We start from the raw sequence: 19042 nt of genomic DNA on the forward strand, positions 1-19042 counted from the left end.
TTTAATCACTGAAGGGACTCTTGTTCTGTCTCCTGTGCCCTGTTGGGCACTGCAGAGCTGTTTGTATGCACTCTTGGAGCATTTTGTTATAATTACACGAGAGGTAGTCATGTTTTCTTCTAACAATTATCGTTCCTCCAGTTCTCTGCAGGGCTTCTATTTATTGCTTTGTTTTCCACTTATTTTAAGACCTACCGGTAGCTTTCAGAATCACCCTGAAGTTTGAGGAAGGTGATCAGTACTTTTTCTGTCAACGCTGTAACCTGCGACAACCATCAGTACAACCCTGGGAACCTCTACTCTTTTGCTAACCCAGCACAATTCTTGTCCGTGTGTGTAGGTATTGTGGAGGATTACAAGCCACCGTTCTATGATGTGGTTCCCAATGACCCAAGTTTTGAAGATATGAGGAAGGTGGTCTGTGTAGATCAACAGAGGCCCAACATACCCAACAGATGGTTCTCAGACCCGGTAAGAGCAATGCTTTCTTAGTTTTAGAGCTATACTTAGCTGTTTGCTATTTGCATTCTCTTGATTTTTCAGCTGGTAGCGTTCTTGAGAGATCTGCCCTGTTTCTTTCTCTCCCTATTTTATGTAGAAGAGCTTCAGACCTAGTTGAGCAGGTTCACAAAATGGTCTCATTCTTGAAAGAGCCATTTCTGATAGATCTTGCCAATGAATGACAACATTCACAAGATTTTCTACCCTTGCTTAGCTCCAGGATTTTGGGAGACGCATTACTATGCCACTGGCCCTAGGACTGCAATTTCACATGTAAACCAAGAGACCTGAGTGATGCTTTTTAACCTCTTTTCTATCTCTGCATCTCTTCCAAACATAGGCTGTTTAATGCTGATGATCCTTATTGCTGCTGTTAAGTAGTAAGTAGCAAATCTAAGGCATTGAGAAATGTCCCTATTTGCATATTTCAGTTTTAACTCTGGGTTAGTGTTATGGCTTTTAGCACCATCAAACCATCAAACCATCAACCACACTGGTCTGTGTAACTGACTTGATAGTCATCAGTTGGTAGCATTAGGAGTCCAGAGGGCAGAGTTTAAGAAACTCAAGAATGGTTTCTTTATCAGTGGCTAAGGCCTTGATTATTTGTGTAAGGAAAATGGTAATAACATCACTTGAACTTCACAAGACCTGCAGAGCCCTGCAAAACAGTTGACGTAACATCTGCCCAGCTACTTTTTCACTGTGATGTTGGTTCTTTCTCTCCTCAGACGTTAACCTCCCTGGCCAAGCTGATGAAAGAATGCTGGTATCAAAATCCATCTGCCAGACTCACAGCCCTGCGTATCAAAAAGACTTTGACCAAAATTGATAATTCCCTAGACAAATTGAAAACTGACTGTTGATATTTTCACGGTGTCAAGAAGGAAGGTCTGACGTTGTCCAGCTGGGACCTAATGCTGACCTGACTGGTTGTCAGAACAGAATCCATCTGTCTCCCTCCCCAGATGACTGCTTTGACAAGGCCGACATCTTACCCGGCCGTGTGCTGGGGAGACACCAAAACCACCCTAACCTCGCTCAATGACTGTGAACTGGGCATTTCACAAACTGTTCACGCTGCAGAGACTCATGTTGGACAGACACTGTTGCAAAGGTAGGGAACTGGAGGAACACAGAGAAATCCTAAAAGAGATCTGGGCATTAAGACAGTGGCTTTGCATATCTTCACAGGTCTCCTAGACACTCCCCACGGGAAACTCAAGGAGGTGGTGAATTTTTAATCAGCAATATTGCCTGTGCTTCTCTTCTTTATTGCACTAGGAATTCTTTGCATTCCTTACTTGCACTGTTACTCTTAATTTTAAAGACCCAACTTGCGGAAACATTGGCTCCGTACTCCACTGGTCTGTCTTTGGATAATAGGAATTCAATTTGGCAAAACAAAATATAATGTCAGACTTTGCTGCATTTTACACATGTGCTGATGTTTACAATGACGCTGAACATTAGGAATTGTTTATACACAACTTTGCAAATTATTTATTACTTGTGCAGTAGCAGTTTTTACAAAACTGCTTCATGCATATGTTAAAGCTTATTTTTATGTGGTCTTATGATTTTATTACTGAAATGTTTTTAACACTATACTCTGAAATGGACATTTTCTTTTATTATCCGTTAAATTCACATTTTAAGTGCTTCACATTTATGTGTGTAGACTGTAACTTTTTTTTTCAGTTCATATGCAGAACGTATTTAGCCATTACCCATGTGACACCACCGAATATATTACTGATTTAGAAGCAAAGATTTCAGTAGAATTTTAGTCCTGAACGCTGTGGGGAAAATGCATTTTCTTCAGAATTATCCATTATGTGCATTTAAACTCTGCCAGAAAAAAATAACTATTTTGTTTTAATCTACTTTTTGTATTTAGTAGTTATTTGTATAAATTAAATAAAATGTTTTCAAGTCAAAGTGAATTTTTTCAACATGTAAAAAAGATCTACATATTATAAAGCATTTTCTTGTGGGAACAACAGAAGCACAAAATTAACTTGAAGTCGAATTTACTTTTTAAGTCTAGAAGCACAAAATTAACTTGTAAGTCGAATTTGCTTTTTAAGTCTATTAATGAGCCTGAGGGGTTCTAGGGGGATGCCTTCCAGTTTGAATTTGGTATCAGAAAATTTAAAATTTAGATTTGGGGTTTTTTTTTTGGGTGGGGGAGGCTGTGATTTTATTTTTTTCTTGTTCAGTTTCCCCAGCTTTGAAGTGAGGGTAACAGACTTGTCTCACAAGGGATTTGTTAGTATAAGTGGAGGAAGGAGGTCAAAGCATTTTGTTTAGTATAAGGTCCTGTGTGAGAGGAAAGTGGTCTTATGCATCTCACCTTGCTGCTTTGGGAGAGTCCACTGTTGGCTTTTTTCACTTCTTGAAGTGTTCAACGGGATTGAAAATGTAGAGGTTCAAGTATCTCAGTAAGAGTAGAGGTGTTAAAATTCTGGAATTTTCACCAGAGGTAAGTTAATAACTTCATTAGTATGTATTTACTAATGTATATTAGGGTATATATTAAAGTCACATTTAACTTTTAAAACACTGTGGTAAAATACACACAAATGTTACCATCTTAACCATTTTAGGTACACAGTTCAGTGGTTTCAAGTACATCCACACTGTTATGCTGCCATTGCCACCATCCATCCACAGAACTCTTTTCTTCTTGCAAAACTGAAACTCTGTCAAACCACAGCTCTTCATTTCTCACTATTTTCAATCCCTGGCAACCATCATTCTAGTCCTTTTAGTTTGTCTACTCTAAGCACCTCATAGGAGTGGAATCACTCATATTTGTCCTTTTGTGAGACTTTCTTATTTCACTTACCATAATGTCCTCAAGGTTCATCTTTGTTACAGCATATATCAGAATTGACTTCCTTTTTATAGTTGATAATACTCCACTGTATGTGTATACAACATTCTGTTTATCCATTCATCTGCTGATGGACACTTGGGTTGCTTCCCCTTTTTGGCTATTGTGAGTAATGCTGCCATGAACTTGGGTGTATAGATTTCTCTTTGTCCTTCCTTTCAATTATTTTGGCTATATACCCACCAAAAGTGGAGTGGAGTCACATTTAAAGTTTGTTGAAGTATTATATACATATATAAAATTGTACAGCTTGATACATTTTTATAAAAAAATTCTTTTTATAAATTTATTTATTTATTTATGGCTACGTTGGGTCTTCGTTGCTGCGCACGGGCTTTCTCTAGTTGCGGGTAGCAGGAGCTACTCTTCATTGCGGTGCAAGGGCTTCTCATTGCGGTGGCTTCTCTTGTTGCAGAGCGTGGGCTCTAGGCGTGCAGGCTTCGGTAGTTGTTGTGGTGCACAGGCCCAGTAATTGTGGCACACAGGCTTAGTTGCTCTGCAGCATGTGGGCTCTTCCTGGACCAGGGCTTGAACCCATGTCCCCTGCATTGGCAGGCAGATTCTTAACCACTGCACCACCAGGGAAGTCCCTTATAAATTTTTATACATTGGTTGTACCCATGGAAGCAGCACCTAGATCAAGAAGCAGAACACTGACTTCTCTGGAGTGATGTCAGGACCATGGCAGCATGAGTTGTTCCTTTTTTCTCTCCTCTTTGGTGTATAACTAATTATACATCCATAACTGAACAAAAGTGCCTCTGCACATTATACCAGGACAGCAGGTGATTACTATGCTCCTCTGCATCTGAAAGTAGGTGGAGAGGACCTCAGAGGGGGCTGTGGATACAAGAGTCAGTAAGCCTGCCCCACCCCCACTCGCCATGATCGGGAAAAGGGGAACCTGGAGAGTACAAAACTGAGTGGATGCTCATGGGAGATGGAGAATTTGTGGAGGTCCAGCCAACCTGATGGGAGATCCCAGGACACCATCAGAGCTGGATAGAGATGAGTTTGAAGGCAGAGGAGAGAAAGGAACCCACTGAGGCACCTGTTTCCCCCAGGGTGACACTGCAGTGCTCTACACTTTTGTTGGGGTCAGTGTCTACCTCTTTGCCAGAGGAAGTGGAAAGCACAAATGGTGAGTGACGACTGCCTGGCTGCATGGGTAGTAGCTGGAGGTACCTGTTTGTCTCCAGCAGCACTTGCATTTCTGAGGAGGGATTTCTGTGACTGGAAGGTAGGAGAGGAAGGGGAAGGAAGCAGACAAGAATGTCAAAGGGCATTGAAATAATGTGTTTCCTGCTGTCTGCTTTGGGGTTTCATTTAGAGGTCCACTCATGGATCTCTGAGAGTATCCCACTTGTGGATCTCCCTGTCAGGTCATGGGCACCCCCCAAAGCCCCAAGTGCTAAGCCCACACTTCCCAGTTTTTTTGTGCACTCCTGAGTGCAGCCTTGAGAACTAACCCTGGTAAGAAAAAATCAAAAACTTGAGCTATAGCATCATCTTCTGGAACACAAAAGAAGATTTTTAAATGCCAGCCTGCTGACCTGTAACAACCAAAGTAAACACATCCTTCACTAAGGAAAGTGTCTGCAATTTCAAAAGCAAAAGGAGAGGCGCATAACCTCAAACACTATGAAAAATCAAGCAAATATGGTATCACAAAAAGAAAATGGTAATTCTCCAGCAACTGAACTCAAAGGCATAAAATATTGTGATCTAACTGACAAAGAATGCAAAATAGTTATTATGAGGAAATTCAACATGCTATAAATGAACTCGGGAATGAATTTAATGACCATAAGTTCTTTATCAAAGAGACTGAAATTTTGTAAAAGAATCAAATTCTATAGCAGAAGAATTCAGTGAATGAGATGAAGAATGCATTAGCAAGCATAAGTAACAGATCTGATGGAAGAAGCAATAAGTGACTTGAAGGATAGGAGTTTAGAAATGATTCAGTTAGAGAGAACTAAGAATTTTAGAAAGTGAAGAAACTCTGAGAGCTATCAGAAAAGCAAACACAAGATGAATTGTACTTGAAAGAGAAGAGAGAGGGAAGGGGGTAGAATTTATTTAAAGAAATAATAGCTGAGAACTTCCCAAACTTGGGGAAGGAATTGGACATACAGGTCCACGAAGCTAATAAAACACCCTCTTATTCCCAGTGCAAAAAGACTGTCTCCAAGACACAGTCTAATGAAACTGTCAAAAATAAATGATAAAGAATCTTAGGGTGGGGGGTGGGTGGGATGAATGGGGAGATTGGGATTGACATATACACACTACTATATATAAAATAGATAACTAATAAGAACCTGCTGTATAGCACAGAGAACTCCACTTCGCTCTATAGTAGAAACTAACAACATTGTAAAACAACTATGCCCCAATTAAAAAAAAAAAAGAAAGAAAAGAAAGAAGAATAAGGCAATTAAAAAGAATGGAGCAAATAAAGATGTAAAAGCATCATTTAATTTAAAAAAATCTTAAAAGCAACCAGGGGAAAAAAGGAACCCCCAAATAAGCTATCAGTGGATTTCTCTGCATAAACTCTACAGGCCAGAAGAGAGAGGAATGACATATTCAGTGTTGAAGGATAAAAATTGCCAACCAAAAATATACAGCAAAGCTATCCTTCAGTTATGAGGAGAAATAAAAACTTTCCCAAATGAAAACTGAGGGAGTTCATAAATAGACTTGCCTTGCAAGAAATGCTAAAAGAGTTCTTCAAGCTGAAATGAAAAGATGCCAGTTAGTCACACAAAAACATATAGAAGTACATAAATACTCTGGTAAAGGTGAAAATTAGAATGAGAAAACTGTAACTTTACGTTAGAATGGTTTGTTAACCACTTACAGTATGAAGTTTATATAAAACAAAAAATAACTATAGCTACTATAACATTAATGAATTTATGGCATAAAAAAGTAAACTGACATCAAAAATATAATAGGGGAGGAATAAAAGAGTGGAACCTCTATAGGTAAACAAAGATAAGTTGGTATCAGAATAAAAAGGACTGTTTTATCTATAAGATCTTTTCTGTTTCTGGTAACCACAAAGCAAAAATCTATTATAGAGTCATAAAACATTAAAAAAAAAAGGGGTGGGGGAGACTGAGCAAATCACCAGTGAAAACCACCAATTTGCTAAGGTATGCAGAAGCAGAGGAAAAAAACCAAGGGAGATAGTAAACAACCAGAAGGCAAATGATAAGTCCTTACATAATCACTCTAAATGTAAATGGACTGAATTCACCAGTTGAAAGGCAGAGAGTGGCTGGGTGGATAAAAAAAAAACAAGACCCAACAATATGCTGCCTAAGGAGACTCATTTCAGCCCTGAAGACACACAAAGGCTCAAAGTGAAAGGATGGAAGAGGATAGTTCATGTAAATGGAAACCAAAAGAAAGCAAGCAGCCATACTTATGTCAGACAAAACACACTTTAAGCCAAAAGTGGTAACAAGAAACAAAGATCATTATATAATGATGAAAGGGACAATAATACATCAAGAAGATACAACAACCAAATATACATGCAGCCAACATCAGAACGCTGAAATAAACAGATGGTGAAAAAGATGGCAAAGTAGAAGGACCTTGGGCTCACCTCCTCTCTTGAGCACACCAGAAACACAACTAACTGCTGAACAGCCATTGATAAAAAAGACTGGAACCTGCCAAAAAAGATATTCTACATCCAAGGATGTAAAGAAGAAACCACAAAACAGTAGGAGGGGTGAACTTGCATTATAATCAAATCCCATACCTCCTGGATAAGCGATCCACAAACTGGAGAATAATTATATCACAGAAGTTCTCCCACAGGAGTGAAAGTTCTGAGCCCCGTGTCAGGCTCCCCAGCATGGGGTCTGGCACTGGGGGGAGGAGCCCCCAAAGTATTTGGCTTTGACTGCCAGCAGGGCTTGATTGAAGGAGCTCCACAGGACTGGGGGAACTGGAGACTCCACTCTAGGAGTGTGCACACAGGTCTCACCCATACTGGGACCCAAGGCAAAGGCAATGACTTCATAGGAGCCTTAGCTGGACCTACATGCTGGTCTTGGAGGGTCTCCTGGGGAAGCGGAGATGTGGCTGTGGCTCTTCCTGGGGACATGGACATTGGTGGTGGAGATTTTGGGGAGTGCTCAGCTATGTGAACTCTCGAGGAGGCAGACATCTTGCTTGGGTCATTAGCACCAAGACCTGGCCCCACCCAACAGCCTGTAGGCTCCAGTGCTGGGATGCCTCAAGCCAAACAACCAAGAGGGTGGGAACACTGTCCCACCCATCAGCAGACAGGCTGCCTGAAAACTTCCTGAGCCCATGGCCACCTCTAGATACACCCCTTGACACAGTCCTGCCCACCAGTGGGCAGGCACTGGCCCCTCCCACCAGGAAGCCTGCTCAAGCCTCTAGACCAGCATCACCCACCAGGGGGCAGACCCAGAAGCAAGAATACTACAGTCGAGCAGTCTGCAGAACTGAGTCCACAAACACAGAAATTTAGACAAAATGAGATGGGAGAAGAATATGTTCGAGACAAAGGAACAAGATAAAACCCCAGAAGAACAACTAAGTGAAGTGGAAACAGGCAATCTACCAGAGAAAAACTTCAGAGTAATGATCATAAAGATGATCCAGGATCTTGGAAAAAGAATGGATGCACAGTGTGAGAAGTCACAAGAAAGTTTTAACAAAGATTTAGAAAATATAAAGAACAACCAAACAGTGTTGAAGAATACAATAACTGAAACGAAAAATACACCAGAAGGAATCAATAGTAGCAGAATAAATGAGTCGGAAGAACAGATAAGTGAGCTGGAAGACAGAATGGGAGAAATCAATACCACGGAACAGAATAAAGAAAAAAGAATGAAAAATGAAAACAGTTTAAGAGACCTCTGGGACAACATTAAACACACCAACATTCGCATTATAGGGACCTGAGAAGGAGAAGAGAGAGTGCCTGAGAAAATATTTGAAGAGATAATAGCTGAAAACGCTCCTAACATGGGAAAGGAAACAGTCACCCAAGTCCAGGAAGAGCAGAGTCCCAGGCAGGATTAACCCAAGGAGGAACACACTGAGACACATATTAATCAAACTGACAAAAACTAAAGAAAAATAGAAAATATTAAAAGCAACAAGGGAAAAGCAACAAATAATATACAAGGGAATCCCCATAAGGTTATCAGCTGAGTTTTCAGCAGAAACTCTGCAGGCCAGAAGGGAGTGGCACAATATATTTAAAGTGATGAGAAGAAACAACCTACAACCAAGAATACTCTACCCAGCGAGACTGTCGTTCAGATTCAGTGGAGAAATCAAAAGCTTTACAGACAAGCAAAAGTTAAAAGAATTCTGCACCACCAAACTAGCTTTATAACAAATGTTAAAGGACCTTCTCTAGGTGGAAAAGAAAAGGCCACAACTAGAAACAAGAAGATTACATAATGGAAAAGCTCACCATTAAAGGCATATAGTAAAGGTGGGAAGTCATCCACAAATATATCAAAACCAGTAATCGTGAGAAGAGAATACAAATGCAGGATATTTGAAATGCATTTGAAATTAAGAGATCAGCAACTTAAAACAATCATGTATTTATATAGACTGCTATATCAAAACTTCATGGTAACTGCAAACCAAAAATCTATGATATACACAAAAAAAGAAAAAGGAATTCGAATACACACTAAAAATAGTTATCAAATCACAAGAGAACAAAAGAGGAAGGGAAGAAAAAAGATCTACAAATCAGATCCAAAACAATTAACAAAATGGCAATAAAAACATACATATTGATAATTATCTTAAATGTAAATGGATCAAATGCACCAACCAAAAGACACAGACTGGCTGAATTGATACAGAAATAAGACACATATGCTGTCTCAAGAGACCCACTTCAGATCTAGGGACATATACAGACTGAAATGGAAAATGGAAATCAAAAAAAACCTGGAGTAGCAATACTCATATCAGACAAAATAGACTTTAACATAAAGACTGTTACAAGAGACAAAGAAGGACACTACATAATGATCAAGGGACCAATCCAAGAAGAAGACACAACAATTGTAAATATATCAATATATGCCTCAACACAGGAGCACCTCAATATATAAGGCAAATGTTAACAGATGTAAAAGGAGAAATTGACAGTAACACAATAATGGTGGGGGACTTTAACAACCCACTTACATCAATGGGCAGATCATCCAGACAGAAAATCAATAAGGAAACACATACCTTAAGTAACATATTAGACCAGATGGACTTAATTGATATCTATAGAGCATTCCATCCTAAAGCAGCAGAATATGCATTCTTCTCAAGTGCCCATGGAACATTCTCCAGGATAGATCAAATGCCAGGCTACAAAGAAAGCCTCGGTAAATTTAAGAAAATTCAAATCATATCAAGCATCTTTTCCAGCCATAACACTATGAAATTAGAAATCAACTACAAGAAAATAACTGCAAAAACGCAAACATGTGGAGGCTAAACAATATTCTACTAAACAACCAATGGATCACTAAAGAAATCAAAGAGGAAATTTAAAAAAATATACCTAGAGGCAAGTGAAAATGAAAACACGATGATCCAAAACTATGGGATGCAGCAAAAGCAGTTCTAAGAGGGAAATTTATAATGATACAAGCTTACCTTAAAAAAGAAGAAAAATCTCAAACAACTCAATCTTACAACTAAAGCAACTAGAGAGAGAAAAACAAAACCCAAAGTTAGTAGAAGGAAAGAAATCATAAAGAGCAGAGCAGAGATAAATGAAACAGAGACTAAGAAAACAATAGAAAAGATCAATGAAATTAAAACCTGGTTCTTTGAAAAGATAAACAAAATTGATAAACGTTTAGCCAGACTCATCAAGAAAAAAAGGGAGAGGGCCCAAATCAATAAAATCAGAAGTGAAAAAGGAAAAATTACAATTGACATCAAAGAAATACAGTAAGTCCCCTATATATGAACGAGTGCTGTTCCGAGAGCGTGTCCATAAGTCCAATTTGTTCATAAGTCCAACAAAGCTATCCTAAGTACCCAACTAACACAATTGGCTATAGAGTACTGTACTGTAATAGGTTTATAATACTTTTCACACAAATAATACATAAAAAAAAAATAAAATTTTAAATCTTACAGTACAGTACCTTGAAAAGTACAGTAGCACAGTACAACAGCTGGCATACAGGGGCTGGCATCAAGTGAAGAGGCAAGAAGAGTTACTGACTGGAGGAGGGAGAGGAAGTGGGAGATGGTAGACCTGAAGGATCATCAGCAATAGGAGACAGAGGGCAAGTTGCAGTTACACTCATGCCTGACGTTGATGGCACAGGTTCTCATTCTTTGCTGGATTTAACTCTACCCTCTTGAAAAAACAATCCAGTGATGTCAGGGTAGTAGCTCTTTTTTTCTTGTCATAGATGACATGGTAGCACTGGATTGCATTCTGAATGGCTGCTGCAACCTTCGTGTACCGTTCTACATCACGGTCCTATGCCTCAAAAACTAACAGTGCCTCCTCAAATAAAGAAAATCCCCTTGCCATTTCCTGCATCACGAATCTCTTTGTTCTTCAGTTATTTCTTCTTCCTCTTGTCTCTCCTTCATCCCTTCTTTGGGCCTCCAATTCCATCAGGTCTTTGTAAGTAAGCTCCTTATGTTGCACAGCAAGGAGTTCAATGAAGTTGTTCTCTTGCACATCTATCTCCACCTTCTCACTGAGGGTCACTAAGTTGCTGAAGACCTCTTTGGACTCCTCATCTGAAAGCATATTTGCATCTTTGAAAGTTCACAACTTGAAGGTTTTTATGTAGGGGAATTACTGTACAAAGGATCGTAAGAGACTACTATGAGCAACTATACGTCAATAAAATGGACAACCTAGAAGAAATGGACAAATTCTTAGAAAGGTACAGTCTCCCAAGTCTGAACCAGGAAGAAATACAAAATATGAACAGACCAATTTCAAGTACTGAAATTGAATCTGTGATTAAAAACCTTTCAAAAAACAAAAGTCCAGGATCAGATGGCTTCACAGGCAAATTCTACCAAACATTTAGAGAAGAGTTAACATCTATCCTTCTGAAACTATTCCAAAAAATTACAGAGGAAGGAATACTTCCAGACTCATTCTATTAAGCCAGAATCACAATGATACTAAAACCAGGCAAACATACCACACAAAAAAGAAAATTACAGGCCAGTATCACTGATGAGCACAGACGTAAAAATTTTCATCAAAATACTAGGAAAGCAAATCCAACTATACATTAAAAGAATCATACACCATGATCAAGTGGGATTTATCCCAGGGATGCAAGAATTTTTCAATATCTGCAAATCAATCAGTGTGATACACCATGTTAACAAATTGAAGAATAAAAAACATGATCATCTCAATAAATGAAGAAAAAGCTTTGGATAAAATTGAACATCCATTTATGAAAAAAACTCTCCAGAAAGTGGGCACAGAGGGAACATACCTCAATATAATAAAGGCCATATATGACAAACTGACAGCTACCATCATACTCAATAGTGAAAAGCTAAAAGCATTTCCTCTAAGATCAGGAACACGACAAGGATGTCCACTCATGCCACTTTTATTCAAAGTCAATAATCAGAAGAAAAAGAAATAAAAGGAATCCAAATTGGAAGAGAAGACGTAAAACTGTCACTGTTTGCAGATGACATGATAATATACATAGAAAATCCTAAAGATGCCACCAGAAAACTACAAGAGCTCATCACTGAATTTGGTAAAGTTTCAGGATACAAAATTAACACACAGAAATCTGTTAGATTTCTATGCACTACAACAAAAGATCAGAAAGGGAAATTAAGGAAACAATCCCATTTACCATTGCATCAAAAAGAATAAAATACCTAGGAACAAACCTACCCAAGAAGGTAAAAGACCTATACTCAGAAAACTATAAGACACTGATGTAAGAAATCAAAGATGATACAAATACATGGAAAGATATACCATGATCTGGGATTTGAAGAATCAATATTGTCAAAATGACTATACTGCCCAAAGCAATCTACAGATTCAACGCAATCCTTATTAAATTACCGATGGCATTTTTCACAGAATTAGAACAAAATTTTTAAAAATTTGTATAGAAACACAAAAGACTCCCCATAGCCAAAGCAATCTTGAGGGAAAAAAAAAAAAAAAAAAAAAAGGAGCTGGTGGAATCAGGCTCTCTGAGTTCATACTATACTACAAAGCTACAATCATCAAAACAGTATGGTACTGGCACAGAAACAGAAATATAGATCAATGGAATAGGATAGAGAGCACAGTAATAAACCCACGCACCTACTGTCAATTAATCTACAACAAAGGAGGCAAGAATATACAATGGAGAAAAGACAGTCTCTTCAATAAGTGATGCTGGAAAACTGGACAGCTACATCTAAAAGAATGAAATCAGAACATGCTCTAACACCATGCACAGAACCAAACTCGAAGTGGATTAAAGACCTAAATGTAGTACTGGATAATAGAACTCCTCGAGGAAAACATAGGCAGGACACAATTTGACATAAATTGCAGCAGTATCTTTTTGGATCTGTCTCCTAGAGTAATGGAAATAAAAATAAACAAATGGGATCTAATTAAACTTAAAATTTAGTACAGCAAAGGAAACCATAAACAAAAAAAAAAAACCCTATGGAATGGGAGGAAATATTTGCAAACTATGCAACCAACAAGGGATTAATCTCCAAAATACACAAACAGCTCACACAGCTCCATTTCAAAAAAACTAACAAGCCAATCAAAAAATGGACAGATCTAAAAAGACATTTCTCAAAAGAGGGCATACAGATGGCCAAAAGGCACATAAAGAGATGCTCATCATCAGTAATTCTTAGAGAAATGCAAATCAAAACTACAATGAGGTATCACCTCACACCAGTCAGAATGGCCATCATCAAAAAATCTACAAATGAATGCTGGACAGCATGTGGAGAAAAGGGAACCCTCCTCCCTCCACTCTTGGTGGGAATGTAAATTGGTACAGCCACTATGGAGAACAGTATGGAGGTTCCTTAAAAAACTAAAAGTAGAGTTAACATATGATCCTGCAATCCTACTCCTGTGCATATATCTGGAGAAAACCATAACTCGAAAAGATACCCCAATATTCATTGCATCGCTATTTACAATAGCCAAGACATGGCAGCAACCTAAATGTATATGTGTGTGTGTGTACACATATATACAAATGTATGTGTATATATATATAAAAAACTGAATCGCTTTGCTGTGTACCTGAAACACACACAACACTGTAAATCAACTATACTTCAAAGTTTTTTAAAAATTAAAAAATAGTACTGAAATATATCAAGCAAATATCAATATTAACATATTTAAAGGGATAAAGAAACAACAATATAATAATAGGGGATTTCAATACTGCACTGTTAGCAGTGTATAGGCCATCCAGACAGAAAACAAGGAAACATTTGAATTGAACCATACTTTAGAACAAAAGGGCTTAACAGACATTTATAGAATATTCCATCCAACAGCAAAAGAATACACATTCTTCATGAATGCACACAAAACAATCTCCAGAATACATCATATAATAGGACACAAAACAAATTTTAGCAAATTTAAGAAGACTGAAATCAAACCAGCTATCTTTTCTGACCACGACAGTATAAAACTAGAAAACGGGAAAGGTGGAAAATCTACATATATGTGAATCAAACAACACACTTCTGAACAACCAATGGGTCAAGAAAAAATCAAAGGGGAAATAAATTATCTCAAAACAAATGAAAATGTAAATACAACATATCAAAACTCATGGGATGCAGCAAAAATGGTTCATAAGAGAAAGTTTATAATGAAAAAATGCATATATTAGAAAATTAGATCTGAAATAAATAACCTAAATTTAGACAAGGGAGTAGAAAAAGAAGAACAAATTAAGCCCAAATTTAGCAGAAGGAAGGAAATAGGGATCAGAACAGAAATAAATGAAATAGAGACCAGAAAATCAAAAGATCAGTGAAATTAAGAGCCAGTTCTTCTAAAAGATAAAATAAACACACTTTTAGCTAGACTAAGAAAAAACAGAGAAAACTCAAGTAAAATTAAAATTGAAAGAAGAGACATTACATCTGATACTATAGAAATAAATAGGATCGTAAAAGACTATTATGAATAATTATGTGCCAAAAAATTAGATAAATTCAAAGAAATGGATAAATTTCTAGAAACACACAACCTACCAAAACTGAATCAGGAAGAAATAGAACACTGGGAAAAAGCAGTAACAATAAAGAGACTGAATAAGAAACCTCCCAACACGGAAAACCCCAGGATCAGATGGTTTCACTAGTGAATTCTACCAAACATTTAAAAAAGAATTAAGACCCATTCTCCTCAAGCTTCCAAAAAAGTCGGAAAGACGGAACACTTTCAAATGTATTCTACGAGGCCAGTGTTACCCTGATACAAAAGCAAGATAAGGACACCACAAGAAAACTAGACTATTTCTGATAAATATAAATGCAAAAATTCTCAATATTAGCAAACTTATTTCAAGAACACATTAAAAAGTTTGTATACAATGACCAAGTAGGATTTATCCCAGGTATACAAGGATGGTTTGCCATACACAAATCAATAAATGTAATACATCACATTAACATAATGAAAGATAAAAATCGCATGATCATCTGGTATGCACAGAAAAAGTGTCTGACAAAATACAGCAACATTCCATGGTAAAACCCCTCAAAAGATGGGGTATAGAAGGAATATACCTCAACATAATAAAGGCCACATTCAACAAACCCAAAGCTCAATCATACTCAATGGTGAAAGGTTGAAAGTTTCCCTCTAAGATCAGGAACAGCAGAAGGATGCTCACTCTCACCACTTTTATTCAATATAGTAGTGGAAGTCCTAGCTAGAGCAATTAGGTAAGACAAATAAATGACATACAAATTGGAAAGGAGTAAGTAGAGTTGGTGCTATTTGCAGATGCTATTTGATTTTGTACATAAAAATGCCAAAGACTCAACCAAAAAAGTGTTGGAAATAACCAAAAATTTTATTAAAGTTGCAGGATACAAAACCAACATACAGAAATCAATTGCTTTTCTATACAGTAATGAGGAAGCATCTGAAAAATAAAGAAAATGATTTCATCCACACTGGCACCAAAATCAATACTTAGAAATAAATTTAATTAAGGAAGTGAAAGATCTATATTTTATTATAAGACTTTGCTGAAAGAAATCAAAGAGGACACAAACAGATGGCAAGACATCCTATGTTCATGGATGGGAAGAGTTACGGTTCTAATGTCCACACTATCCAAAGCCATTTATAGATTTAATGCAAAGCCCATCAAAATACCAATGGCATTCTTCACAGAAGTAGGAAAAGCAATCCTAAGATTTGTATGAAACCACAAAAGACTTTAAATAGCCAAAGCAATACTGAATAACAAACAAAGGCAGAGGTATCACACTTCCTAATTTCAAACTGTAATAGTAAAAGCTATAGTAATAAAAACAATATGGTATTGGCATAAAAATAGACATAGACCAATTGAACAGAACAGAGAGCCCAGAATTAAACCCCTGGATATATGGTCAATTAAAACTTGACAAAGAGGCCAAGAAACCCAATGGGGAAAGGATAGTCTCTTTAACAAATGGTTTTGGGAAAACTGGATAAACACATGCAGAACAATGAAAGTGGACCCCTCTCTTATATCACTCACAAAAATTAACTTGAAATGGATCAAAGACTTAAACTTAAGACCTGATACTATAAAACTCCTAGAAAAAATGTAGGAAGAATCTCCTCAACATTGATCTTAGCAATGATTTTTTGGATTATGACACTAAAAAGCACAAACAACTAAAGCAAAAATCAACAAATGGGACTACACCAAACTTAAAAACTTCTGCACAGCAACGATTAAAAAAATGAAAATGCAATCTAGAGAATGGGAGAAAAGTTTTGCAAACCATACATTAGACAAAAGGCTAATATCTAAAATATATAAAGAACTCATAAAACTCAATAATAGAATAAAATCCAATTAAAAATACTTTGGAAGACCTAAATAGTTTTCCAAAGAAGACATCCAAATGGCCAACAGGTACATGAAAAATGCTTAATATCACTAATCAGGAAAATGAAAGTCAAAACCACGAGCTATCGCCTCACACCTGTTACAACGGTTATCAACAAGAACACAAGAAATAAGGGCTGGTGATGATGTGGAGGAGAGAGAACCCTTGCACACTGTTGGTGAGAATGCAAATTTGTTCAACCACCACAGAAAACAATATGGAGATTCCTCAAAAAAATTAAAATAGATTTACCAAGGAAAAATAAGGAGGGGGATATTAAGACGGCAGAGTAGAAGGATGTAGAACTCACCTCCCCCCACAAACACATGAAAAATATATCTGCATGTGGAACAATTCTCACAGAACACTAACTGGATAGTGGCAGAAGAAATCCTATACAACCAAACCTGTGAAAAAGATCTCCATGTACCTGGGTAGGATGGGGGAAAAAATGGCATTAGCTTGGGACGTGCACGCATTGGAGTGATCTGTAAGAAAAAGAAGGTCCACACAGGTGGGCCCTCATCTTGAAGAATGAGCAGGGTGAGCTACAATCTGGGCATCCTAGTCCTGGGGTCCTGCATGGAGGAGATAAGCCCCCTTGCCTGCTGGGAAATTGCTGAGGCAGATAGAAGGGCTGGAGAAGCCTAGACTCTACTCACGAGTAGTGCACACTTGCTAACAGTCAAGGGAGAGAAAAGCCCTGCACTGGTAACTGCAATCTCACTGCACATCCCAATCTGAAAGGGTGAACACCCCAACCCTGCTCACTCCACACCACAGCCTGGCACAAGATCTGGGCAAAGATTTTGTCTAGCTATGCAGAGACAGACTGGAGCGCCTGGGGTGTGATCCGCGTGGAGGCCCAGAGCCCATTGTCAGTGCAAACATGGGGCAGTGGGTGGGGCTGCAGTGGCACTGACAGCACACACAGTGGGCAGCTCCTCAAGAGCATGCAACAACTGAGTGCTGAATCTTGGGTAGACAGATCCTGGGCAGGAGTACACAGTGGCTTGCTTCCCATGAGAATGCCCAGCTCCGCCCACTCCACACCACAGCTAAGCACTAGATCTGGGGCAGATAGATTGGGAGAAGTCTGCCATAGAGGCAGCCTAGATCTCAGGCAGCAGTGGCACCCCAACAATTCCTGAAGCCACAATGCCCCAACTCCCAACCACAGCCTATTCCACACCACAATCTTGCACTAGATTTGGGACAAACAAAACAGAGAAAGAGATGCAACCCTGGGCTGTTCTGAGCAGAACTATGGACATCTATACAGGCGGTGCATAGGTCGTCTGTGACCGAACAGGCCTGACTTGCTTCAGCAATAACCTCCTTTGAGGTAGGGCACACACTCGAGGGCAATGGAGCCTGACTGAACCTGAGCCTCAGTGCTTCTACTCCAACAACTAGGGAGCAAACCCCGCCCCCAACAGGGCAGTGACAGCCACAGAGCAAAGTGTAAGCCCCACGTCACATCCTGCACAGGCTCTAGATACTACAACACAAATCACACCCCCTATCAAAGAGATAATGGCCAGCACACTCTGAGGAAAGACGTGGCTGGCATCCATAACGAAACCAGCCCTGTATCACAAATATTGGACATATATAATCTATACAAGGACTCTCCCACATAAAAACACCCCTTCAAGACCACAGTAGATAACTATCTCTGTCTCTATGAATTTAGGAGAAAGTTAAGTAAAATGAAAAAGCAGAGGAACTATTTTCAATCAAAAAAGAACAAGTGAAATCTCCCAAAAGAATAATGAAACAGACCTCACCCATCTACTAGACCCTGAGTTCAAAAACGAGGTAATGAAAATGCTAAAGGAATTAAGAAAGATTATTGATAAAAATGCGGATCACTGTAATGAGGAACTAGAAACTATGAAGAGAAACCAACCGAAATTAGATAACTCAATTGTCATGATAAAAACCAATCTAGAAGCAATGAATAGCAGACTAAATGACACAGAAGAACAAATAAGTGATCTGGAAGACAGAGTAATGGAAATAACCCAATCAGAACAGCTGATAGGAAGACAAATGGAAAAAAAAGAAAACAACATATGAGATCTATGAGATAATATAAAACGTACCAATCTATACATAATAGAGGTCCCAGAAGGAGAAGACAGAGTGTGTAGGGAATTGAAAATGTATTTGAAAGAATTATGGCTGAAAACTTCTCAAACCTACAGAAGGAAACAGATATCCAGGTACCGGAAGAACAGAGGGTCCCAAAAAGGTGACTCCAAACAGACTCACACCAAACACATGAAAAAAGTTAAAGAGAAGATTCTAAAGACAGCAAGAGAAAAACAGAGTCAGTTACAAGGGAACCTCCATCAAGCTATCAGCTGACTTCTCTACAGAAACCTTGCAGGCCAGAAGAGAGTGGCATAATATATTCAAAGTACTGAAAGGGAAAAATCTACAACCTAGGATACTCTACCCATCAAGATTATCATCTAG

The 19042-nt window shown here is 38.3% G+C and overlaps 1 protein-coding gene and 1 long non-coding RNA gene across 5 annotated transcripts in view; one reads left to right on the plus strand and one right to left on the minus strand.

Annotated features, from left to right (window-relative positions):
• The window catches only part of ACVR1 (activin A receptor type 1), a 131861-nt gene extending 126066 nt beyond the window's left edge, over positions 1-5795 (plus strand). For 3 of the 4 annotated variants that reach the window (XM_032637735.1, XM_032637737.1, XM_032637736.1), the window contains 2 exons: positions 341-471; positions 1233-5795. In XM_032637735.1, coding sequence (XP_032493626.1) covers positions 341-471; positions 1233-1367 — 266 coding nt within the window. In that variant the 3' untranslated portion in view covers positions 1368-5795. The remainder of the gene's footprint in view (positions 1-340; positions 472-1232) is intronic. The other variant, XM_032637734.1, reaches the window with a different exon arrangement.
• A 6967-nt stretch (positions 5796-12762) lies between these two features.
• Positions 12763-16249, minus strand: LOC116757165. Its single transcript, XR_004350849.1, has 3 exons — positions 16235-16249; positions 14841-14845; positions 12763-12929 (listed from the first exon to the last, which is right to left on the minus strand). It is a non-coding gene; the product is annotated as an uncharacterized LOC116757165 (long non-coding RNA).
• Positions 16250-19042: the final 2793 nt, after the last annotated feature.

The sequence above is a fragment of the Phocoena sinus genome, chromosome 7, assembly GCF_008692025.1.
Source record: "Phocoena sinus isolate mPhoSin1 chromosome 7, mPhoSin1.pri, whole genome shotgun sequence".
NCBI lineage: Eukaryota > Metazoa > Chordata > Mammalia > Artiodactyla > Phocoenidae > Phocoena > Phocoena sinus.